The sequence below is a fragment of the Scomber japonicus genome, chromosome 16 (assembly GCF_027409825.1).
Source record: "Scomber japonicus isolate fScoJap1 chromosome 16, fScoJap1.pri, whole genome shotgun sequence".
Lineage (NCBI taxonomy): Eukaryota > Metazoa > Chordata > Actinopteri > Scombriformes > Scombridae > Scomber > Scomber japonicus.
This window is the reverse complement of record NC_070593.1, coordinates 9,713,807-9,738,900: the sequence shown is the minus strand read 5'-3', so window position 1 is coordinate 9,738,900 and position 25,094 is coordinate 9,713,807. Positions and strand designations below refer to the sequence as shown.

Here is a 25,094-nt window from a genome sequence, read left to right as displayed (position 1 = left end):
ACTCTCAGCAGCAGGTAATGCTATGTAAAAGAGCAGGTGAGCGATTTTTATCAAGTTATTCATCTCCTACTTCATGAAGCCCAGTTTGTTTAAATCTCGGTAGTCTGGTTTCCACTGTGGGGCTAGACAGGACTTGCCAGACTTACTCATAATTTATTACAGTACATTTCCCCTCCTCAAAACATTCTTGAAAGTATTTTTGCATCATTTTGCAAACATGTCATTTGTCAACCGGGCCGTGTGCTTTACTTTTGTAATGAACACGTTGCATTGGCCCTGACAAGCCCTATTTGGCTCTTTTGTGGCTGCTGAAGGTTCGCATGTGGGTCACATGTCTGATGACCTTGGAGACCGCAGGCCAATGAGCCTATTTGTGGCTCTCTGAATGCACATGGACTCCACCTCACCCCACGAGTCCGCGGCACACACATCCCAAATTTTAATGCAACAATGATGTTCTAATTTACGATGGCTTACACACGCCTAAACCCTACAAAAAAATTATTTATGACATATAACAGTTAAATACTAGAAACTGTAACCCAACAGACGACTAATATTACTAATTACTATTACTAATATTTGCAAAGAGTTGTAGGGTTTTCAAAATAATACAATTCCCTTATGTGATATTCACTGAAGATAAAATAATGAATATTGAAATTAAGAAATTTTATGGTAAGTATTAGGAAATACGTTATTTTATATTTTTATCATTTCCCCTTTAACAGAAAATTTAATTGCACAAACTACCAACATTTATTTTATACTTTTCATTAAATAATATATATTTGAATTTCTTTAAAACAATTTTTTCCTTTCTCACTCTGCTAATATTTTAGAATACATTTTTGTTAATATAGATAAAACCATATTTAAAGAAATGAGGTGAGAAGGCTGTTATTTGAATGGCTGAAACATTAAAATAATTGTTTTATGTGGCATGTGTGTGTATGAGTAAGAGTGTGTGTGTGAGAGAGTGTGTGTGAGTGAGTGTGTGTGTGTGTGTGTGTGTGTGTGTTAGCGCGCTCAAAGCATTTCTAATGAACTTTCCTAGTGAGCTGTGACGCATTGCAATAGAGCATACAGGCCTTGTATGAGCACGCACATTTTTTCTTTTTTATGAAAAGCAGTTTCCTGCTCATGTAAAACAGGCTGGTAGGCTACAATATCCTGAATTTACCACAGCTGCACTGGCAGAGAGAGGAAAAATAAATATTTTCAGGTGTGATGATGTACTTTCTTCTCACAATCAAATGAGTTGAGGATTCCCCAAACAAGCGGCAAACTCCATGGAGACCAGTAACAGCCAAACAATTTAATAAGATACATTCAATTTCATTGTGCAACATTTGTCAATTGTTAATGCTATAGACTCCAACATAAGACCAATGCCAATTTTGTCTGAACGTGCGTGGAGATTCCCATGCTGTCTGTAAGGCTAATTGCACTTCATTCAACGTACCTTAATCTAATAAATAAACATTAACTTCTCTCGGGAGCTCTTGCATAGGCTACATTTTTAGAGAAGTGGGAAAACAATTCTCCATAAGACTTATCAAAACATAAACAACAACAAAAAAAAAGCATACAAACAGTTTTTTAAAAATAGCAATTAATAAGCACCCTGAAACACTAATGCAAAGTTTTTTCCTCTTTGATTTCTTATTCATGAAGTTATACATTACCCCATTTTGCCCAAAGACATTTGCAGAAGTGTGCAGTAAAGAATCTGAGAGGAGCTGTGTTGAAGGATGGAGTAGCAGTCATACATCTGTCCTTCAGTACACCTGTCCTGCAAGTTCTTTCTTTCAGACAAGTTTGAAGTAAAAAATTGACCAACTGTTTATTCCTCGTGTGTCTTTGGCCTGACTGTGTCTAGCTGGGAGGGGGAGTTCACGTACGGGACGGCGCAAATATGGGTCCTGGGGCCGAGTCCTTCATAGAAAAGGAGGCAGTGGGAATGAAATGAAGCCACAGGGAACGGACTCGGTGTCTCCTGTCCTCCGCCGTCTCTCGCTCCCCTTTCTCCCCCCTCACGCCCCTTCTTCTCACATCAGTCTCTGGGGCCGACCTCACAGCGCCGAGGCGATGACTGGGTGAATGGCGTCACGGTTGGCCGTCATGCTCTTGAAGGCCAGAGGGGTGGCGATGTCACAGCTGTGGGGAGATAGAGCACTGCCACTGGCCGGCTGCCATGTGGGTCCGGTCACATAGGCCGACGTGGTGGCGCTGTACCCCATGTAGGGTGACACTTGGGTGGGAGGGTGGTAGGGAGGCATGCTGGGCGCTGTGACATAGCTGTTCACTGTGGGCAATCCATTCGGCGTCTGGTGGCGAGGAAGAGAGGGCAGAAAGAAAATTAGCAGGTGAAAATCTGCAAAGAAAATCTGAAAGGTGCCTTCTAGAGAAAAAACATTTTCCATCAGCTTCACTGCTTAGTGTTGAAAATCAGTTAGTAAATGCCATTATTGGTTTTCCTCACAGCTGAAAAAAGTAAATTATTTGCCACAGTCAGAAATTACTGATAAGGTAATTTTAGCCACAATGTTTTAGTCACCCCAAAATAGGTAGACACACACACACACACACACAAGCAGCTGTAATGGGGGAAACTGAGGCAAACTGTCGAAGAAAGTCAGAGGAAAAGTGAAGCTGGTTGAATCATAAACAGACAGACTTAAATTCTAACTTGGGTATCACAGCCAGCACATAAAAAAACCTATTTTTCCCAATTTTGATGAAAGTATGAATGATCAATTATGCGCTCGTGCCCCTGGAACATATTAAACATGTATTAAAAACTGTACACGCATGATTGCCTGTGTGTGCATGGGACTTGTTTTCTACCAAAAGTGGACTTTTCTCCGGCTGCGATGATATACCACGCCAGATGATGGGAGACAGGGTGGTTGGGGGCGCCACAAAACAGATGTCATGAGCGATTGAGAGTGAAAGGCCAGGAAGAGGGGAAATATGATAGAGAATGAGGCGAGCACAGGGTTTGAAAGCATGAATGGGCTTTGCTTTTCTGGCACAGCGACAGGACTTAACTTGAGGAATTCACCAAAGCATTTCAACAGGGAGGCCGAATTTCTGTGCCTGGGTGGTCTGCGACTACTGAGAATAATTTCTACGATTGGGATCTTTTCTGTCTTTATGACATATTTTCATAGATTTGCCTGAACGACAGAGTCACCAGCCATTTCTTCAAAGTAGATGAAGAGAAAAATGACACACCTAGCTGACATTTCGAGGTGATTATTAAACATAACTCGAGAGAAAAACTGGTTGTGTGCATGCATGCACTTGTGGGTGTCTGTGGGTCTGACTGTGGGTGATTTGGTGGGTGTCAGTGTGTCTTCACTTGGCTCAATAATACTGCAGCTTCTTTTTTCATAAAGTACAACACAGGACTTCAGCTTTGTTTTAAAAAATCGTTTTTTCATTGAAATCCATTAGCTTAACTAAATAGCTTTCTAAAGATCATTTCAACTTCCACTAATGAAAAACACACTCTAACTGTGCATACATACACACATACAGCATATACAAAATAACAGGAAACACCTTTCAGTATAATGCAATCCACTACAACAACACCACTAACTACAGTCTCAGTTAGCACAGATGTGAATCAACACCTGTCTGACACAAAGTCAACAGAATTAACACATTAGAAGCTGTGTAAAGGTTGTTAGTGCATCATTTATTTGTTTAGTTGTACTTGTTATTTTGTACAGCACCATCAATCTATAGTGAATACACTTCTAGTTTTTTTAAAGAATATATTTGTAGAAATATGTTAGCAAAATAAACAAAACAAAACAATTGTGCATTGTATTCATAACTTACTGGTTATTATTAAATTCAGTTCAGGTTCTTTTTTTTTCTTCTTTTTTTCTTCTCTTTAATAATAATACTTGTTAATTATAATACTTAATGTACTGTTTTGAATTATTATTACGTACAAGTAGCGCAGATTTGAATTATGAATAATAAAATAAATCAACCAAATAATTACACCACAAACGGATTCACCCTGGTCACGCTCTGATCGGGATGTTTATATCAGGAAAAAGAATCATTACTTTAAAGATTCATTTTTTGATTATTTTTTTTTTAAAGCAGATTAATTAAGCATGAACAAATATTTAAACTGGATTTTAGGTTTGATCGTTTTGTTTTTTATGAGTAGATGTTTGATTTGGTTTTTGGGGCTTCGAGTTCGCCGCGCGCACTTCGCTCCTGACTTAACCTTAAATCTATTTTAATGATCCTCCTCTTCTTCTTCCTAGAGAAAAACCTGAGACAGTCCCATGGGTGCATCAGCCCGCAGCACCCCGCTCAGCGCCTATAGGCCACACATTACAAACCGCACAGAGTGTATAGGTTATACGGTTTAGGCCTATGCTCATATTTGACACGGTAACAGAAATTTAAAAAAAATGACCTTTAGAAGTTTTCAGTTTCCCAATTTGGATAAAGTAGTGTTGTCTAAGCTTTAAAAAAATATGAAACATGAGAGGAAAACGCGTGAATGTCGAGACATGTTGGAAGCAAATGAACTGTAGATGAAAAAATCAGGGCCTTTCAGTCTGTGATGTTGATCTTTGTCGCTGCATGACATCTCTCTCCCTCTTTTACTGTCTCTGTCTGTCTCACAAACCAACATTTCAGATCTATTTAACATTCGGTGTTAAAGCTGCAGTGCCTGTATGAAGTCAGTGAGTGTGACAAAGGCACGCTCAATCCTCCAGTGTTTTGGAGAAACTGAACTCGCTGCACCATCCTTTGTTTTTCATGCAATAAACTCTGTAATTTATAGAGTTGTTATTTTCTGCATTTAATGGCTCACTTCTGTTTTTGTATAGCTGGCTGGCTAACCGCTCTGACAGTCGGTGTGTGTCCACTTGTGTGCTGTAGTCCAAATCTGAACCCTCCTAATCTCATAGTGTTGGCCCTACTTTCTGCGTAATGAGCGTGGAAAGTGCCCGCGATAAAGTGGCAAAATAAATTATGCGGCATGAATTTTTTTTTTTTTTTTTTTTTTTTTGTCTGTAAGGAGAATCGTGTAGCCTTGTGCAAAAAAGAAAAAGAAGAAACAAGCACGCATGCGCGCACACACTCCTGTCGTCGTCACAGCCCTTCAATTATTACCTACTCAGGATAACAAAAAATGGGGCCTAAAGGCACATTAATGCATTTGCCTAAACTACTGGAATAAATCTTTACAGAAAATTAGACACAAATTAATACAAATATAAATAAGGGCTCTCTGATTTCTGGCATTTAAAGTTTTTAAAAAAATTACTTGATTTCGGTTAAAGTAGAATTGCGGAAACTCAGCGTCCATCTGAGCGTGAATCTGGAGTCATTTGAATTTGACGCTTTCACGTAGCCTACACTATATTTATCGACTCTATCAACTCGATGCAAAACAGTGAAAGTCCCGAGAGTTTAGGCCTTCGCCACAGTTGTTTTACACCAAATAGCTCTTTGTTGTATTTTTTCGTACAAAGCAAAATGAGACAAAATGACGCACTGGTCGACGTCCAATGCCATGCAGTTCAATGTCTTGGCTCAAACCCTGCATGGACTCAGTCCATTACAATGTACTACAGTAAGCCGAAAATAGACCATAGGTCTTATGGGCCTTAACAGTTATGGAGTGTTAAAACAGCCACAACTGACTTAAAACCATAGTCAAGACACCAAACAGCTAAACACAAATAAACAGAATAACTATCCACAACTCTTTAACTTACTAATAATTATCTCTGTACACTCTTATGATTCATTGGAAGCACTGACCATACAGCAGGACCTGCAGGAAGTGCGCCTTATTAAGCCAAAATTGAAATAATAATAAATAGATATTATTTTAAAAAAAATGTAATGAATAAAAAAATTCCCATTACCAGCAAGCCAGCAGAAAGATCGCGTTAATGCTGCGAAAGGGAAATTTCCAGGCCACATAATTATTAAAATATCATAAATGACTCAAGACTGTATGCACATGAACAACCTGATGGCCAAACATTTGCATAGACTGTTTTGGTTACCAAAAAAAAAAAAAAAAAAAAAAAAGAGAGGTGTCCCCTTTTATTTTTTTTACCTGTGTGTATTTTGCGTCAGGTTCTAAATGCGGTTTATCCACGCCATTGACTAGTGGAGAACTTGCTGGAGGGAAATTAGTCCTGTTTATAGCGCTCCATTCTTCTAGTTTGGCGCTGGGAAAGGATGGACTGTCACTAACTGGGGGGGCAAAAGAGAAAGAGAGGGTAGTCAGAGAGGGGTTTTTAAGGTTAAAGGGGAAAAAAAGAACCGCACAGGCCGCTGATTGTCATGCATTCACCAGGCAGGTTAGCCAGGCTCCATAAGACACAATAAACCCTGTGACATGTTGCACTTGAGCGGTCATTTGTCACTTTACGCACAAGCTCACATGCTCACGTTTGGAGCATCACATTTAAAAATAAAAAAAAAAGTTTCTATTCGTGTTCAGTCAAATAAAATTTCTGTTTTAGTTTCAAATCTTATTCATCTAAATTATTTATATAGTATTTAAATAGTTTCCCCCTTCTTTTTTTAAATTCTCCATAAGTGACATCATATCTTAAAATCTCAGTTAGTTTCACAAATGTTCTCCAGTCATTAATCAACAAACTGAAAGTGAAATTATCTACGTGTTTTTCCACTTGGCTTGAAGCGACTGTGTTTAGTCTGAACGTTTAGTGGACATGCTGCCTCCTGGAGATCAAATCGAGGCCTATAGTTGAAGATGGCTAGAGGGGCGAGACAACTCTCTGGTGGGTCAGGGTCATTTTAGCCCACCATAACGTCTTCCTGTTGGCGACAAATTAGATTTACTTTCACCGTCTCTCTCCTTTCTGTGAGTGTGTTATCATATTATACACGGTTCCCAAAGCTTACAGTAGGAAAAGCAAGGCCACCAATGTTAGAGCTTTAAAAAAAAAAAATTAAAAAAATTAAAAAACCTTTTCTTTAATCTGCTTGAATTCATCCACAGAAATTCAGCCTGCAGTGTGTGTGTGTGTGTGTGTGTGTGTGTGTGTGTGTGTGTGTGTGTGTGTGTGTTTGATCCCATGCGCATTATGCATTAAATTAAATCTCCAGAATTATTACCTTTTAAGTGAAATCACCATTAATCATATCTATATTATATTGTTTTATATGACTTTTATATCTGCAATCTTTCATAAATTCCAAATTACTTTAATTATAATTATCCTGGTGCAAAGTTACTGAATCCTACTTTAAAAAAAAAACAACAACAACTTTATCCGGCATTCAGAAGACTGCCACAAACATCTGCAAATAATCTGGAAATGCATAAATAGTTTAGAAAGCCATATTTTCAAAACACATTCCTCCGCTGTGATTTTCGGGTGGATATCTGCCTCACATTTGTCTTGTTTAGATTGCCCGAGTTAAGTTCGCATGGCGGCGGTGCAGAGGAGCCGGGGCGTGTTTCTGCATGGAAGCTCTGAATCCTGACAGCAGGACTCTTGCTCTGGACTGACAACACTTCCCCTCCTGCCACTGGAAAACAAGCTCTCAGAAAATCCCGTCCACAACACTGAGCCGACCATTAACACTGATTTATGCCGGATCCCGTTTCACTGTTTCCAAAACAGTTGTGGTCTTGTTGAGTGCGCGCCAAAGTTATCTGGGCCTACCTGCATGTGTGACACATGGACGACAAACACAACACAATGCAGCAAAGAAAAAATATCTCTTACAGCGAGCTTGCTCTTTGAGGCCTGAATCACAATACGCAGCACAAAATGTCTGGCTCCAAAAGTCATGGCGAACATTCTGCACACCTCATTTTGATGCACTTCATCTCACCGCCTTTCCCTCAGCTGTCCCTCTAATATTCCACATCCGCTTCTTAATTATTACTGCAAGCAAGGCCATCTGTTTCTGTACTAACCTGCCTCCCTTTCAAATCAATATCAGCAGGCAGGTCAAATGGCATTTAAGCTTTCTCTCCATTGAGGCCGGTGCATTTATAACGTCCTAATACTTATTTTTGGGAGCCTATGCTTTAAAAAACAATTAGAGTAACTCAAAGGAAAAAATATAACCACTCCCTCTCTTAAACGTACACACATTCGGGTTTTACCCTCTCTTGCGGGCAAAACCCCTCAAAAAGTTGGATAAATCTTGTGCAATAAACAAATGCAACCGCCCTCCATGCAGGCATGCTTACTTTGTTGCTCTGTAATAGACCGTATCCCCAGAATATCTGTCACAGAGTGCGAAGAAGGCCATATCCTGTGCATGGCCATGTGTCCGGGTAGGGTGGGCATGCCGGGGGGAGTGGGCACTTTGGACGTCGGGTATGAGTATAAGTGGTTGTATGGTAACGTAGGCTGTGGCGGTGGGTGAGGCGCCTGCTTGCCCGACTCATACTGGCTCTGCTGTGACAGATTCCCGATCTTGTTGCGGAGGATCCGACTGATGGAGCTGACGGACGGCAGGTTGAACTTGTCGCAAACCCCGTCGGCGAGTAGCCTGTCCCGGATCTCCCAGGCAAAAATCCCCGGGTCTCTCTGCTTGTATGTCCGTATATGCTTGACCACGGTGGGTGTGGTGACCCGCGGCTTGCTGCCTCCGATGGCCCCCGGGAGGATGGAGCCGGTCTCGTTGTAGCGGGCCAAGATCTTGCTGACGCACCCGTGGGAGACTCGCAGCTGCCTGCTGATGTCACAGGGTCGAATTCCGAGCTGGGCCAGCTCCACTATCCGGAGCCGGATGGCGTTGGGGAGCGGTCTGCCGTTCACGAAAACACCGCCGAGTTGGTTCACCTCACCGAAGGCTGGCTCTGGTGTCAAAAACAAACACACAGAAGGGCAAAACAATGAGACAGCGATTAGGTAACCAACCCGAGGCCCACCACTGGCTGCTAATAACCAACGTTGAAGCACTTCTTTATATGGCCTTATAGTTGTAACCAGACTCATAATTCACTATAGATAATCAAATGCAGCAAAGTTGTGAAGCATTAAAGTGTGTTTTTGTTCTAGTTATTGAGGTTTTTGTCCTTCATCAGAGCGATGTGCCTTTAACTCTTTAATGTCTCTTTAAAAGTTGATTTGCAAAAAAAAACACAATTACGCATGGCTCATCTTTAAGTAAAGGACGAGTTTGAAGTATTTTTAAAATCAAAAATATGTTCACTTTAAAATACAAATGTATGGCTTTTATTTAGGTTTAGTGTTTGAGTGAGAAGGTTCAACTTATAGCTGACTGTTTTGCTGTCGTGCACATACAGGCTAAACTTCACTTTTCGGTCCAGTGGCCAAAAAATCAAGCGCAGTTGACACATGAAATAATTCAGTCTACTAGTTTCTTCCCGCTGGATTAAAGACGAGCCAATCTGATCCGTCATAAACAACACAGGGTTACAAATCTCTTCGCTGTATTTCCCACCTTGCCGTTGGGACAGTTCGCTGCATCCCTGACGAGAAGAGAGAGAGAGAGAGAAAAAAAATCACAATTGAACTCACCCATCGCGTTAAAGCCGCAAAAGAAGAATACGGTGTCCGGGTTGTGCCTCCTGCGTGGGTCCTGCTCCGCGTCCAGCGTGTCCACTGTCCAAAACCGCGTCCAAGAAAATCTTCTTGCGCGATAAGGAACAAGAGGAACTAAATTCTCGATCTGTTTCCTGACGGCGCTGGCGACAGGCTTACATTTCAATCTGCTGAAATAAGGAGGCTGGTCTTCCAACGATTCTCCCCTGCTGATTGGCTGGACCCTCCAATAGACTTTCGAGATTGTGCAGCTCGGTGTTGCTATTGGTCAGAAAGTTTGACATGACAAGTCTACAGAGATCCCCCCCCCCCCCCACCACCCTCCTCTCCTCCAACCCCCCCTCCCTCCTCCGTCCTCCTCCTCGTCCTGCTCTCTCCCATCAGAAAGCAAAGCTGGGGATATACCACCATGAATGCGTTTGTTATTGAGACAGATAAGGTAAGTATAGTGCAATATCATCATTTTGGATCAGATCTTCACCTTTCCAACACTGATGCGGTGCTAAATAAAAAAAGCTGCGTAAAAAAGCTCCAGATGGGGTGACTTATCACACCCACCGAATTAAAACCTGAGAAAAATATTAATATTTACAGAAAAGCGCATGAACTGGTGCATCTAAAACCCCGCGTGCAATTACTTTATGTTGTCATTTACTTGTGTTTTTATAACTAATATTAAAACTTCCTATATCTAAACTAAATGTCCACGTTTTACTATGAAAACAAAAAAGTTGGAAAACCTGTTTTTTGAGTGGCTTTACGCTCCACTACACCACCCTTCATCCCAACCTTTTAAATGGCATCATTAAGGAAATGGGAGGAAATGAATGATTGGTTTTGAGTAATGTAATTGGATGGGAGATGTTTTTTGTGTGTAAATCGTGTGTCCGTGCGTTTGAGGATTGTCACACTTTTTCTTTTTTTTTTTTTTTGCTCACTCGTCGCCCGTGTTTTTAGTCACCTTTACGCATCAAGCAAACGAGTGCGGCAGTTTGTAAAACACGCCAAAAAAGAAAAGGAAAAACCTTCACAGGATGATGTTTTGCTTAAAATGAGGCCGTCAAGAGACAAATGTTAAACCTGCGGAAAGAATCTGCCTGCTCATGCAGTTTGAAAATAAATGGAGTAAGTGTATCCATGCCAAATTTAATTCTTCTGTCAATTTTAAAATATGTATTCTTTAATTTTCACTTTTTTGGATGTATGAGGAACATCTCACCTTTTAAATGGTTATTTTTAAGTCAATATATTTATTTATTTATTTACAGTTGAAGTTAGTAAGTTCATTTCATTTGCATTAAGGCTTTGCACCGGACAGGCCAAAATGTTTCCTTTTGTGCCAATTGCGCGCAGCCAGTATGGATTTTTTTTAGGAGCATTATATGATAAAGAAATGAACTGCTGTGTCTCAACCTTTACATAATTACACTGCAGTGGCAAAGTTTGTAGAGTAATATCTTAAAAGGGGGGGATTATTCCTAATTTAACTGCCTCCGCATACATGGAAACCCCCACTTGGAAACGATAAGAAAGATTTGTTGCTTCCCGACACGAGAAACAAACACACGCCATAACTTTGCGCCTCCACTCTCTCCCCATTTGACATATGCTTTGGGTTTTCTCGTGTCATATTTTAAAAAGGCCACGGTGCATGACTGACCCTCATCTCTGAGCAACCTAAAGGGATCAGCGTGCGTGTAGACATCAAACGGTGCTCCCGTACAGCCGTGCAATTAGGAATATTGTTGAAAACCTCTGCTGACATTAAACACCGAAGCGACTCTGAGGGGCCAAAATGTACACAAAGTATTCCTCAGTATTTGTTTCAGCACGCACAGCTCTGTGGGCTGGTATACTGGAGAGGGGGAGGTGGGGGGTGGTAGAGGGGTAGAGACGTGCTATACCTACATTTTTTGTTTAGTTTTTCCACCTTTTACCTGATGTCTTAAAATCTCTGATATTATACAGATTTAAAAAATGGAAAAAGGCGCAAAATAACGCTTTTCTGGATATATTTGCTGTTTACGTTAGAGTTATTTGCCTTATGACGACCGACTGGGGGTCTTAGTTGACTCCTTTTTAAAAAAATATATATATATATGTATACCACTTTATCACCGCTGTTGCCCCCCCACCTGCCCACCCTGCTCAGCTCCCAGGCCACTAATGCGTCAAGGATAATGTTTACCGCGGGGAAACGTGCTCAACTTGTTTCCACTGAGGTGCCTCTGGTGGCTAAAATAACAAAAGGTCAGTTGTTGAGGGGGGGGATCAAAGGTCTCTGCAAACTGCTCCATCTTTAGCCCTTTTAGACTAAACGGACCCCTCTCATCCTCCTTTTTTTCTAATAAAACACATCATGCACAGTGGATTACGTGCCCTTCTACCTGAGGAGACATTACGCTGCAGACTCAGAGGGTGCCATCGCCCATTTTATGCGTGTTTATCCGATTAATGACATCATAAGAGACTGGAAGATATTAACAGGATATCGCTGGCTGAAAGAAATAATTGCAGTTTATTGAAAGCATTGTTCAAATTTCCCCATCCAGTCAGACAAATTATGTTATTATTAAATTCAGAGAAAGAATTGAAAATGATTCGATCATATTACTATTAATATTATTATTATTAGCATATTATCACGAAAAGATACTACTACTAATAATAATAAAGTCACTTATTTGCAAATTGAAGGGGGGAGGAGAGGGAGGTGTTAAAGTGGGTTAAAGAAGTATCATATGCTTATCATTATCCCGTCAGCACACTGTGTGTTGGCCTTGCCAATGGGCTGTAATGTATTCTAGAGGTTATCTGTAATAAATACGTATTTAGGCTGCAGACCTTCACTCCATTTTTTTTGTTACTTGTCGGACCCGAAGCGCTACTTTTGCTAACAGGCTTCCACGCATGATTTGCAGACTCTACATGCCTGTCACATGCCTGTACAGTCCACACGCCAAAAAAAAAATCGTCCATGTCGAATTGAATTGTTCAAACCGCCTGTTGAGGCACAGCATCACTTGTCAAACAAATTGTGGAGCCGTGTGATGGACCGAGGGCCTGCGGGAGACAGCACACCGAATATTAGTTTCCTCCTCTCCTCATATTCTCCTCACGTTTGAAGGAGATAAAGCTCATTCGTGTGCATATAATCTACTGAATCTCCACATAATCTGAGTGAGTGGGTTTGATCATGAAAGTCTTACATTTTTAGCCAGTGCTGAAGTCGGTTCCATATTATTTTTTGCATAAGGAGAATTAAAGTGAAAGTACATTTATATACAGAATTGATGAAAGAAATTAAACAACATTATTGGTCTTTAAAATGCATTTCTGGTTTATTCCTGCAGGATGTATAGCTAATGGATTTCCTAGTCTGAATATTGCGCAGAGCTCTGGTGTGTGTGTCCGGTGTCCTTTAGTGTTTACATGCAACATTTTGCAAAACACACTCCCATTGTGTCTCGATAATCTGTGATTTAACGCTTGAAAAACATTTTTATAAATACCCTCTTTTTTTTGCACTTCCTCCAGCTTGTTTTCTACATCTGTTTTTTTCTCTCCTGCAGAAAGTTGGACAACACATTACAAACTGCTCAAATGCTGTTGCACTTCTTTAATGCACGCCATCCAATTTCGTTTTGACATACAAAATCTGAATAAACCTGAAACAGCATCATAGTTTCTTTCCATGATTCCAAAAATCAGATGACTTTGTATTAATGTTTATTATTTGTTTCTCTTGTTCACAGATCCGTCCCTTTATTTACCTTTTGTGGAGTCTATTCAGAAAACAGGAGCTCTTGTCTCAGCTGGGTCGTGAAGCTGCTACAGTATAACACCGCTTGTCTGGATGGAGGTCTGCACTTGTACCTATTTACATCAGAGTGTCTGCTTTGGTCATAGTTGTTTTCACGGGTACAAAGTCCTTATTGACTCAAGATGATGGAAGATATTTATGTGTTGCTTCTTGGCCTTTTTTCAGATGTTTCTGCGCCATTAAAGGAGAGGGTCATAATTTTTCAAGTCTGTCTTATACCAGTCAGCCAGGTGGCCATGTGAGCGCTGGAACAGGTTTTGCTCGCAGTGATCATTCCTCCTGTTCATACTGACTAGTAGGAGATCCAAAATGTCTTATGTGTGGCCCTCGTTTCGAGAAAAAAAAATGTATTTAAAAGATTACCCGACGCTCATTTGAGGCTTCAACCGACTGTGGATATTTTCCACACTTACAGTCTTTTTAGTTCAAAATTCCCTCTTTGTGTTTCCTCCTAGCCTGTTTTTCTGTTGAGCTGCGGTGGAAATATAGCAACAAAAAGAGGGACTCTGGCACTAAAACGACAGTAAGAGGCTTGTTAATTTTGTCCCCAAATCACTTATACTGAAAGTGTATTATGAAGGGATGTATTAATGGCCAGTATGAACTGGAGGAATGATTATAGCAAGAAAAACATGTGTCAGTATGGGCACCAGACTGTGGTTTTAGGACTAGTTGAAAAATTGTGAAGCTCTCCTTTAAGGTGATGTTCCTCCCATGGAAAAGATACTGAATGCCAGAAAATAAAATGTTCATAATGTCAGGCGCTGACAGTCATCACCAGGTAAACATGTGAGCTGCGCATCATTAAAATGTAAAATAAAGGAGGAAAAATCATTTTTTTCTTCTAGCGATCACTTATCACTCCCATAAATAACATAATTATGGAAACCCCCCACCCATTTCCCTCCAAAGATTAAGAATCATGTTCCCATGTTTTATGGAAAAGTTCCTGATCTTGTTATAATGACAAGAAGAAGAAGAAAAAGACATGAATTATATATTTTAGCGCCTCCAATCTGCCTTTCCTTCATGCCGACTGCAGATAAATTGTATTTGGTGGCACAAACTGCACAGATCCCACTCACTCCGTTTATCCTTTAGGTTTGAAAAACAGCTCTGATGGCACAGCCACTCCCACCTCAGCTATCCTTCTTCATGTGTGAACAAAGTTTAAACACCTTTTTGTTTTTAATTTTCAACAAGTGAGGACATGATGAACTTTTTTTCTCCTCTCAACAGTTACTGTCACCACTAACAGAGAGAAGAAACCCAGCACTGCATGAGAAAATGAAAATACCTGGGACTTATTTACACCAAATAAAATATCAAACAGCTCCAAGAGTTGCTGATTGTTGCAGGATTTCGATTAATCCCGATCGAAAATGTGTAAAGGTACGTTTGTCTGTAAATTGCACAGGTCATTCATATTCCCCGTTTGTCTTCAGTTGAGTTTAGTTCGATGTTGCGGTAAATAAAAAGTCAGTTATAGCTTTATTGGATCCATTAAAACAATCCAATATCACACGTAATCAATAGAAAATAAATTTCCTCTCATAGTTTCGTATATTTTTCGTCATGAATATTGATCCCATTAGAATAATCTCTACTCTTCAATCAAAATCGCACCAGTAACCGAATTAATACAAAAAAAAATAAAGACGGTGTTACTTCCTAATTATTCGTGTAAAATCATTTCATCCCTGAATGATCGTCTCAGTATCGAAACGTCATGTTAGGAAATGATTCTTGGATTTATTATTATGATTTGCTCTTATAATCAGCACCTGTCAAACGCATTTATCCTCTGTAAAAATGATGACGAGAGGCAGTGGACTCCTCTTCCTCCATTATACATCAACAACCATCATGTTTTACCCAACAGGATAACACGTCATGTATCCTGTTAATACAGGAACAGGTGACAAATATTATAATTTTTTTGTTTTTCTAAAGAAGTATAAGCAAGCAAAGACCTCATTTGTTGCTATAGTGATATAATCAATACGATTACATCCATATCTGAATCATTCTGAGCTGTGGAAATCTACTTATTTACAGTCGATAGAGTTTGAAATCCATCACCAACAGCGCGCAATTAAAGTGCATAAAAATGTTGATTATTATTATTAATATATTTTCAACATCATTAACGAGAAAAAAACAGGAATTATACCTGTAGTTATTTTGTTGAATATCATATTTTAAAACTATTAATATTATTATTATTAACATTATTATTATTATTATTGTTATTATTACTAGACTGTATTTTCCATGCAGTGATGTGGTTTTGTAGTAATCATCTCCATCCGCGTCAAATTCATTGCAACCTGACTTCAAACACCGTTTTGTATAAATGGGCCTGAACTTCAAAAAACTTCAAAAGTCATCTTCTATCAAGAGACAAGTGACTGGAATTGGATTGACTGTAATCCTCCCACTGATTCCTCTTTGTGGTCGCAAACAGGAAAAAAACACAGGCTACATCCTGTACTGGTGCAGCAGGGCAGAGTTTCTTATCTGCAAAGCCGCGGTGCTGCTCAGATTCTCCGCAGAGAGAGAGAGAGCTGCAGAGGGGTGCATAAATGTTCCCAGTAGGATCCTGCGGGAAATCCTAGTCACCACTAACAGGTTATTATGGGGACGCGCAGTGATTTCTTGCTTTACAAAGAGGTTGGAGGTCTGTCATCTCATACCAACTGTCCCCAAACGGTCTGACGTCTGCAATAAGATACACACATGTGAAGAGTTATTGTGTGTGTGTGTGTGTGTGTGTGTGTGTGTGTGTGTGTGTGTGTGTGTGTGTGTGTGTGTGTGTGTGTGTGTGTGTAGCAGCAGCAGCAGCAGTTTGTCACCCAAAAGTTCCACTAATTTACTTTATGAAGGCGCAGAGCTGTTTGATACAAACAAGATAAGACTATATGGAGATTTAATGTGTGGAGGCTGCTGCTTTTTTGGTGGGAATGCCATCGCTTGGGCGCCTTTAAAATAACCCGCACTGATGACTCTAACCTTTGCCGTCCAAACTGCGGTGACACCATTAAAGTCTTTCTGCAGGTTAGCACTTCTCTTGGGCTGAGTGGCCCGGTAACTTTAGTGCGGCCTTAATGAGGACGAACGCGGGTTAACGACGTATGTAGTCGTGTTTCAGAGGCCAGGCCTGGGTCTCAGCAGAGAGGGACAAAAAGAAACAATATTTACGACACTTTTAAGCATACATCACTTTGACATCTGTTCGTCTGGCACCTGGCATCCATTAGTATTAAATATTTCATTCCGCCCTAATTTGGAGCCCTCTTTGTCCCGAACCAAGGACACTGAAAAATGGAGAGCTCCACCTTTACTGCGCTTTTACGCGGCGTTTCCTTTGTGCAGGAAAGTGCAAATGGGGTGTTGATACAGACCACACCACCGTGTTATGCACTAGACCCGAGGAATCGTTGAGTCATACCTGGATTGCAGTTATATTAAATTTCCTCATCCATTAAGATCCAGAAACATTCCTGCAATTAGTCAGATTTTGGGCACACAAGCGTCAGATTTTTACACAATGTTATTAGATTACTGAGTAGACTGAGTGTTCAATATCCTCATAAACAAACAGAGGCCGACAAGAGTCAGATGTATGTCAGTAGGAATTGCAACAAAGATAGGCTATTTTTTGCAGTTGAATTGTGTTCATGAAGCTTCCCGCCAGGAAAAAACGATGTAGAGTAAATGTTAAGAATTATAAGAATAAAAACACATGAATGGGTAGAGAGTTCTATATTTATCAGTCCTAACTTTTCACCTTTTCCTTTCCTTTAGTAGCCCGGTAACCTGCAGGTGGTGTACTTCTTTCTGCTTTCATGGCGAAGTGAACAGTTCACTGCACTGAGGCCTCATTAATCCGCTCTGCATGCAGCATGGTGACACTCCAGCATGGGAATGAGGTGACGCTGCTGCGCTGGATTGTAAAGTTTAATAATTAGTTGCATGTTAGCGGGAATCTGAAGCAGCACATTTGGCAGAGGAACCAGGTACAGAGAGGTAAGTTGACTTTACCGGTTTGTAGCCTACATGTGGAGCAGATGCTTCCAGTGTCTGACACTCGCTTAAAAATCTATCCTCGTTATTACATGATAAGAAGAAGCAAGTATTTTCATTTTCTAAAGCCTTCCTGTGTGTCATTGTTGGTCACACTCTCTACAGAGGGTCAGTGATGGCTGCTGATTCAGTGCCAAGACACACTCTGACCGCACAGCCCGGTTATTCCCAAATGCAGTGGCGCCATCTAGTGGACATTTCTGACTCAAGAAATCTGTAAATGATACATGAACTACTGTATGCGTAAATATTTACCTTAGCAGCCACTGCTATGTACTACTACACAACATGGTATTTTAATAGTCTGTAGTCAAACTATTCATATTTATATGTTTAATTCTGAAGCAGGTTCAGTTTAAAAATTGCCAAAAATGCATAGATATTCCTTTATATCACCCTGCTTCATACAGTACTGTGCAAAGTGTTTAGATTGTTATCCCTTATGCAAAACCATCAGGGAGGTGTCTAGTTGGTCCTAGATTTGCTGTTTGAAAGACAAAGCTGCTCACATTAAACCCTACTACTTTCATTTAGGTGTATTGTTAAGTTAACTATTCATGTCATTACTTTACTTTTAGGTTCTAAAACATCCATTCTACCCCACGATATTTATTATTTATCTATATTAGTTCATAGGAGGACAACTGTGCATGTCTACAGCACTGAATTTGAGGCTGGTGTGCTGCCCTTAAAAAGAGCAGTATCTATTTTATATTCTCCAGAACAGAGAAATAAAGTCGTCATTCATCATCATCATCATCATCATCATCCAAAATCTCAACCCACAGGTGATTTTTACGACCCTATATCCTGAAAGTAATGTTTGTACCTGTGTACTTTGTTGTTAGAAACTATGTGTATTTGCCTCTCTTTTTCACTCCTAAAGTTAATAATGATTTTTCTTTTTGTGCCTTTACTTTTTAAACTGCATAAACCTGGATGTAGGTTTTCCTGTGCAGTGTCTATCTAGTGAATGAGCCTGCTTTGAGTCTTCATGTGCAGATCATGTGATTAGTAAAACCTGCAGGACAGTGATAGTTTTCCCTCTTTCAACACTTCCACCACTGACTTTAAGCAGCATTAAACACCAACTCAAACACCAGCATTAGGGGATTTCCATCCCGTGCAGGTTCAGACTGCCTGACATCCTTCTCACACATTAATCACCCTTTCATTTCAGTTCTGCTACCTCCTACATGCTGCTTATAATTAGGAAGAACAGGTAAAGACAATTTTTGATCTATTCTGCAAAACATTTCTGCTGACCTGAAGTTTTTGTGTTTGGGGTTTCGTTCTCGTCTATCGTCTTTAGCGTAATTCAAATTACCTCCTTGCTTTTAATGAAGACTAATAAATGGAGTGAACACTATCCCATCTCTGCCAGGTTGAACATGTGTCCTGTAGAGGGCAACCAAGTATCACACATAGCACATGTGGAACTACAAGACTCTTCATCTGCTCTTTGTGCTCAAACTCAAAAGTAAGACTTTGGTTTAAGAAGTACCTGAAAACATGTAAAAGACAAAATGATTGCTGTGTTCTCAAAAATGATTTATTTAAACTTACTATTTTTTTTCAGATCAGTCAAATATGTCACTAAGTTGGAGGTACCCATTGTCAGTGTCTCTCTTCTGACAGTGCATCACAAGAACAAGAGGAACAAGACAAACGGGTAGGAAAGGTTTTCTATTGAACAAGAAGTTCCTCCTTAATACTTTACCTCTCTATGGTCATGAAGTCTGGAGGATATAACAAGTAACTGTGTCATTTGTGACTTTTTTATGCTATTTTAAACATGAGAAAGGTAAATAAATTAGTTTTTTCTGTTCATCAAATGTTTATGGAAGAAAAAAAGAGCAAAAGAGAGTTTTGCTTAAGACTTCTGAAACGATAATGATTGATGAGTGATGTGCTCCTGCTGTAGAACCTAAATACTGACCAGAATCTGACTTCAAGGAGTTAAAGAGCCTCTAAAAGGCCTGTTTTGACTATGTGAGCACATTTTTTGTCATACAAATTTTATCTAACAGTATTTAGTTGTTTAATACAGTGTGAATCTTCCTACTTTAAATAACACCATATGACTAAAATACAGTCAATTTAAGTATATAAACTGATGATCATATTTGGTCTTTTTCTCATTGATGGAGGAAATAAATCTTTTAAGATACATTTATTTAACAGCCTGCAAATATTCTGATATTTTTAAACATGTCCCTTCAATGACTTTAACGGTAACACTTTTTTTTTTTGCAGATGATAGCAGCTTAGTTTCTTCCTGTAGCTGAAGATATAAACTTATTGGGACTCAACTAAGCACTGGTGACGATGGCAGATGTGGAAACAACTCGGCTTAAAAGTGAGTAGTATTTCTTTACTTTTTATCGTTATGTTATTACTCTAACTATTTCCCTCTCAAAGACCTGAGGTTAAGAATTGAAAAGTATCTCACCTTTGAAACCTTTGCAGTCTTAATTCAAACACGCTGTTTTACCAAAAAATATTAAAATAAATAATGCACATTTTAATTTAAACTAAATACAAAGCATAATGGAACTGGCAAATCAAGAACATGATTTGGCTTTTGGCTTGGCTATGACTCTGGAATAGCTTCTTTTTTTTTTAAACTCCCACTCACATCTTTTTCATGCATTAGTTTTTCCTGGTGATTAACTTGTCGTTTTACGTTGTCAAAAACTTTATTTCTGTCATAAGTTTGCTGATGTTCTAGTACGTCTCCCATTTCCTCTGTTTTTTAACTCCTTTCACAAAAAAAGCACTTTGGCACACATCGGTTTTGTGTCTTAAAGCGCCGTGAAAATAAACCTGACTTGACTTTTTTTGACACACTTTCACTAAGCAGTAAGCCCACAGCTGCTGCGTGGTCAAGCAGCCTCACAAGCCTCTGGGGTTTACTGCAGAGAGAGGGAAAGAGAGAAAGAGAGAGAGAGAGAGATGTGGCTGCCAAGTAATTATCCCCCGCAGCCCCTCTCCAAAAATGCTAATGGTATTTACAGGACAGGGAGATGGAGAGGATACCAGCGGCAGGTGCAGCTGCTGGAGCATCATGCTGCACTGAGGAGTAACAGTGGGGTCATTGTGGATGTTTAAAGTGATGGACAATGATTCATATTGGCATCAGATAAAACAGATCAGAGCTTTATCTCTTTCTTTTGTTCACTCATAAACTGCAAGCTCACAATTTGAGCCACCGTATAGTGTGTTTGGTAACCGGACAACATGAGTGCAGATTACAAGGTGGTACCATTGAGAGTGTTTTAGGATATTGACATAGATTAGCATCAATATAAACAGTTTAAGGATTGAATTAAGATCACTTTGCAAAACTGTGCTTCTCAATAAAGGCAGTTAAGCACAAAATATCAAAGATACAGGATGTAAAAGAGTAAATATCTCAATTTATTTTATTGCAGTTGAATTAGATGATCTCAGACATTCATGCCTTGATTTTTCTTTCAACATTTTTTATTTAGTGGTTTGATTTAGCACATAATTAAGTCATTACTCAATTTAACAATAAAAAAAACAAAGGATATAATATTAAAGTATCATCTTGACATTTAATCACTGACACAATCAATAATTGAGATGAGAAACTGGGAATATCAAGGCTATTAGTTTGTCTTTTCCCAATTTGTCACCTAAACCTAATTCCCTGTTTATCTTTCATTCATGAAACTCCAAGCTCAATGCTTAATAATTATGTTGCATTAATATAAGGTATTATATTGTACAGCTTCATTTAATATCTAGAGCAGTGATTTTATTTCAATATGTGATTTGAGTGAAAGGTAAAAAGTTTCTGAGCAGAAGTGAGGTTCCCTTTGGATTTAGATGAGCTGAGGATGATGGACAAAGGATCTGCTTCTTGATTAAAGGTAATGACTGTAGAGACAGTGCTGGACCAAAAGTGTGTAATTTTACAACAGATAACAGGAACTTTTAGTGGGGTTCAGGAAACATCTGGTTAGCTAACCTGAGAGCCTTTAACTGCTGTGGACTCAACAATACAGAATCATGTCGTGCCTGATATTAAAATATGAACCAAAATATTGTCATTTCTATTAAATTCAACTGGTAGCCAATGGAGAGAAGCAAGTGTGAGAAAATCATCAGTTTATTGTTTAACTACATTGTTTGTAAAGGCAAATCAGACTGCTAAACATCCATTGAGGTTCTTTATATGCTCTAGTCTAACATGTCAGAACTGTCAGTGGTTGAGATTTCAGCTGCAGAGCCATGTGAGAAAAATCTCCATTTGGCTGAGGAGGGATTGGGGATGGAGATCTGAACAGCAGAGTAAATATTTGGCAGTGGAGAGCTCTTGGGAGCTGCAGAGGACCCTCTCTGGTTGAAGCCAGCGGGTGTTAAATAGATTAAGAGGCTGCTGGGTCATTGTGGACAGAAAATTCCCGCTCTTTGGACATGACTTTTCTTTGCCTTTGCGTGTTTTTGCTCTCCAATCGAGTGCCCTCTGTAAACTATCCACTCCAGTTGACCTGCGTACTGTAATCCGCTGCTGTTTGTCAACCACTGGGAGGCTGTTGTGTGCACAGAAATTATGTCTCACAGGAGGGGGAGTCAAACCTCTCAGATCTGCTGTGTTTTTGCTGATTGCAAGTGTCTTATAAATAGCGTTTAGTTTTCAGGGGCAAGACTTGTGATGTGTATAAAGATCCTAAACTGGGAGAAAACGACCGCTTTGGGAGCGTTTTTGCGTAATAATAAAGGTCACTGACTTTGTTGAACTCTGAAAATCTAAAAGGAATTTAATACGTCTTGAATCACACATGTAATATTGCTTCAGACTATAGACTTGGCAGCAGTAGACGCAGAGCAGTAGATAGTGGCCCGGATCCTATTCAGCTCCATTCAAAACCATGACAACACGGAACAAGCTCGGATTTATCCTGGAAAGTTAAAGGACATTGTGCCGGGGCGTCAATCACGCATTATTGCGGGACTGAACAAATGCAAAATCTTGACTGGAACAAATGCTTCCAACGGGTCTCGGACGCGGGGCTACATTTTCCCCTTTTGTTCCTCTCCTCTGGTTGGCATGTATTTGTGTTCGCTCTCGTCCGACCACCCAGGACGACTTGGGGAGGCATGTCCACTCTCCTCCCCGGCCTCATGCACCTCGGTGAAGTGGATGAGGGTCCGATATCAATATCAAATACGATAGACAGGGGGGGGAAAACACCCCCCACATAAGGCTGGATTCACGCTTTGCATTTAATGCGTTTTATATGTCTGGGCACACAAAAAAGGAGTGGAGATGTCAGCCTGTAGGCGTCAGTTTAGATCGAGGGTGATCGGATCAGTTTAACTTAAAGGAATCAAACATTTTAAGTGTTAAATTGGACGAGGAACAATCAAGAAAACCAGTTTTAATTGGAACTACAAGCTCTGTGCGTGCAACATGATAAATTATCCATCATTTGTCTTCATTACCAAATAATAAAATCTTGTCAGCAGTGATCAGTCATTGCTCCAATTTGTCACAAGCTGAATCAGGCGTGCTTGGTGGTGGAAAATGCTGTAATAATGCTATTTTGTGCGCAGTTAATTTGCCTCTTAAATATTATTTCTCCAAAATAAAATATATGTCATGAAATAAAATATCACAAATCATCCATTTAGCCAGAAGAAGGGAAAAAAAGCTACTCTAAACATGTCAGTGTCTGGAAAAAATGATGCACATGTTTGACAATCCTCCACCATCCATAAACGTCCAAACTTCTCACGCCTGCAATTAATACGTCTATAATGGGCGTATTAGTTAAACCAACTGCAGGCATCACGCTAATTGCTCACTTTGTATGTAAATGTTGGACACGTTGTTTGGGCTAGAGGAGGAGGCTTTGGGGGGTGGGGGGGATTGGGAGGTTTGATGATGGGACGGGCTCTGTTGTCAGTTGCCACCCAAGACGTGATTCAGCTCCAACAATTACCATTATCTGTTCCCAGTTTGACGATACGGGACGAATCTGTAATGATGACGAGTGTTTCCTTCGTTCATTGTTGAAGCGACTCTTTTTTTTTTTTTTCCACACCTACCATCATTGGGTGACAGCACTCGAGCCATTCAGGTACTAAACGGGAGGAGAGGCTTTATAAGCGAGCAGCCTTGAGTTGTTTGCAGCTTATGGAGTGCTGTTTGTGTAAACACTGAGCCTGTAGTGCACACATTGGTTTCCGAGCTGGTGTTTGGACAGTGCGTAAAGTGGAAAAGGATCCGATGCGTTTTTTTCTCTTTGGATAGAATTCAAGTGCTTATTTTTCCTTTCGTTTTTGTGCAAAACAAACCGGATTTCACGGACGCAATGGCTGTCCCGACCAAGTTCAGTTTTTCAGTGAGGAGCATCCTGGATTTACCGGAGCAGGATGCGGAGGCAGCAACGCGGTCCTCCCCGGTTTACTCCTCCTGCTCCTCCAGCTCACCCTACACCTCCTGGATGGACTGCGACCGGAGCTCTTGCATATGTAAGTGCATGTTTAAAGTCATAGCAGGTTGATAATGCTGAATTTATTGCATGTGATTTCCTTAAGAAGCATGAGGATGTTAGACAATCCCCTGGAGGTAGCTTATTTATATTTTAAAATGATAAATGATCCATCTATCTGTCACCCAGATAGATAGATAGATAGATAGATAGATAGATAGATAGATAGATAGATAGATAGATAGATAGATAGATAGATAGATAGATAGATAGATAGATAGATAGATAGATGACCCTTACCACAGAATGTGCAAAAATGCGTAATTTCACATTATTTCTATATTATTTATTCTAATTTGTACTAACCTGTTGTGTCCTTTTCTGCAGCTTCCGACGAAGGCAGCCTTGAGGCCTCCCCGGACTCCACCAAGCCGGATGACTCATCCTTGGACTCTGAGCCTGAGAAGAGCAAGAAGAGCAAGAAGAGGAGAGTTTTGTTCTCTAAGGCCCAGACTCTGGAGCTGGAGAGGCGCTTCCGCCAGCAGCGCTACCTGTCCGGCCCGGAGAGAGAGCAGCTGGCCCGGGTCCTCAGCCTGACCTCGACCCAGGTGAAGATCTGGTTCCAAAACCACCGCTACAAGATGAAGAGGGGTCGGGCTGAAGGAGCTCTGCAGGACATGGAGATATCTCATCCTCCGTTGCTGCGCAGAGTCGTTGTTCCGATCCTGGTCCGGGATGGGAAACCTTTTCACACCTGCATACTTGAAGCAGAGAAACCCGGCTGTTTACCACCTCTTCAAGCAGTACCCTTCCCGTTGGCCTACCCGTCTCTCCAGCATCCCTCCCCCGTCGCTCTTCCTCCCAGATACCAGCACTTTCCAGCCGCAGCGGCCTCCAGATTGGCCTGGAGAGACTTTTGGAGCGACTCGGTCCAGTTTAATTCTTTCAAGTGAAATCCGCCTGCGGCCTCTTTTCAATGCACAAACTCACTTACAATTGCATCAAATGTTTTCTGAATGTTTTTGCAAAATTTCAAGCAACTTAAACATTTAGGTTTTCACTATAGAATGAAATATATTTTGCACATTTTTGGGGATATTTTGCGCGTTTCTGTGACAGTTTTTTTATTTTTTTAAATGTTGATAATATTTTTCT

General features: G+C 40.2%; 2 protein-coding genes across 2 annotated transcripts; one reads left to right on the top strand and one right to left on the bottom strand.

The window, feature by feature from the left end:
* Positions 1–2,075: 2,075 nt before the first annotated feature.
* pax9 (paired box 9) lies at positions 2,076–11,860 on the bottom strand. The gene is made up of 5 exons (XM_053336277.1): positions 11,752–11,860; positions 9,540–9,824; positions 8,240–8,854; positions 6,119–6,258; positions 2,076–2,330 (listed from the first exon to the last, which is right to left on the bottom strand). Exons 1-5 carry the CDS (start codon positions 11,858–11,860, stop codon positions 2,076–2,078), a joined length of 1,404 nt encoding a protein of 467 aa, XP_053192252.1.
* Positions 11,861–23,819: 11,959 nt separating this feature from the next.
* On the top strand, positions 23,820–24,892 carry nkx2.9 (NK2 transcription factor related, locus 9 (Drosophila)). Its single transcript, XM_053336274.1, has 2 exons — positions 23,820–23,979; positions 24,327–24,892. The coding sequence occupies exons 1-2, from the start codon at positions 23,820–23,822 to the stop codon at positions 24,890–24,892; spliced, it is 726 nt and encodes a 241-aa protein (XP_053192249.1).
* Positions 24,893–25,094: the final 202 nt, after the last annotated feature.

Bases quoted from the DNA above. Each gene is read 5' to 3' on its own strand.
- nkx2.9 (XM_053336274.1), top strand. From the start codon at position 23,820: ATGGCTGTCCCGACCAAGTTCAGTTTTTCAGTGAGGAGCATCCTGGAT. The intron at 23,980-24,326 runs GTAAGTGCATGT...CCTTTTCTGCAG, and splicing joins CGACCGGAGCTCTTGCATAT to CTTCCGACGAAGGCAGCCTT.
- pax9 (XM_053336277.1), bottom strand. From the start codon at position 11,860: ATGGAGCAGTTTGCAGAGACCTTTGATCCCCCCCCTCAACAACTGACC. The intron at 6,259-8,239 runs GTAAGCATGCCT...TTGCCCCCCCAG, and splicing joins GTCTATTACAGAGCAACAAA to TTAGTGACAGTCCATCCTTT. The intron at 2,331-6,118 runs GTAAAAAAAATA...CCTCGCCACCAG, and splicing joins CTGACGCAAAATACACACAG to ACGCCGAATGGATTGCCCAC.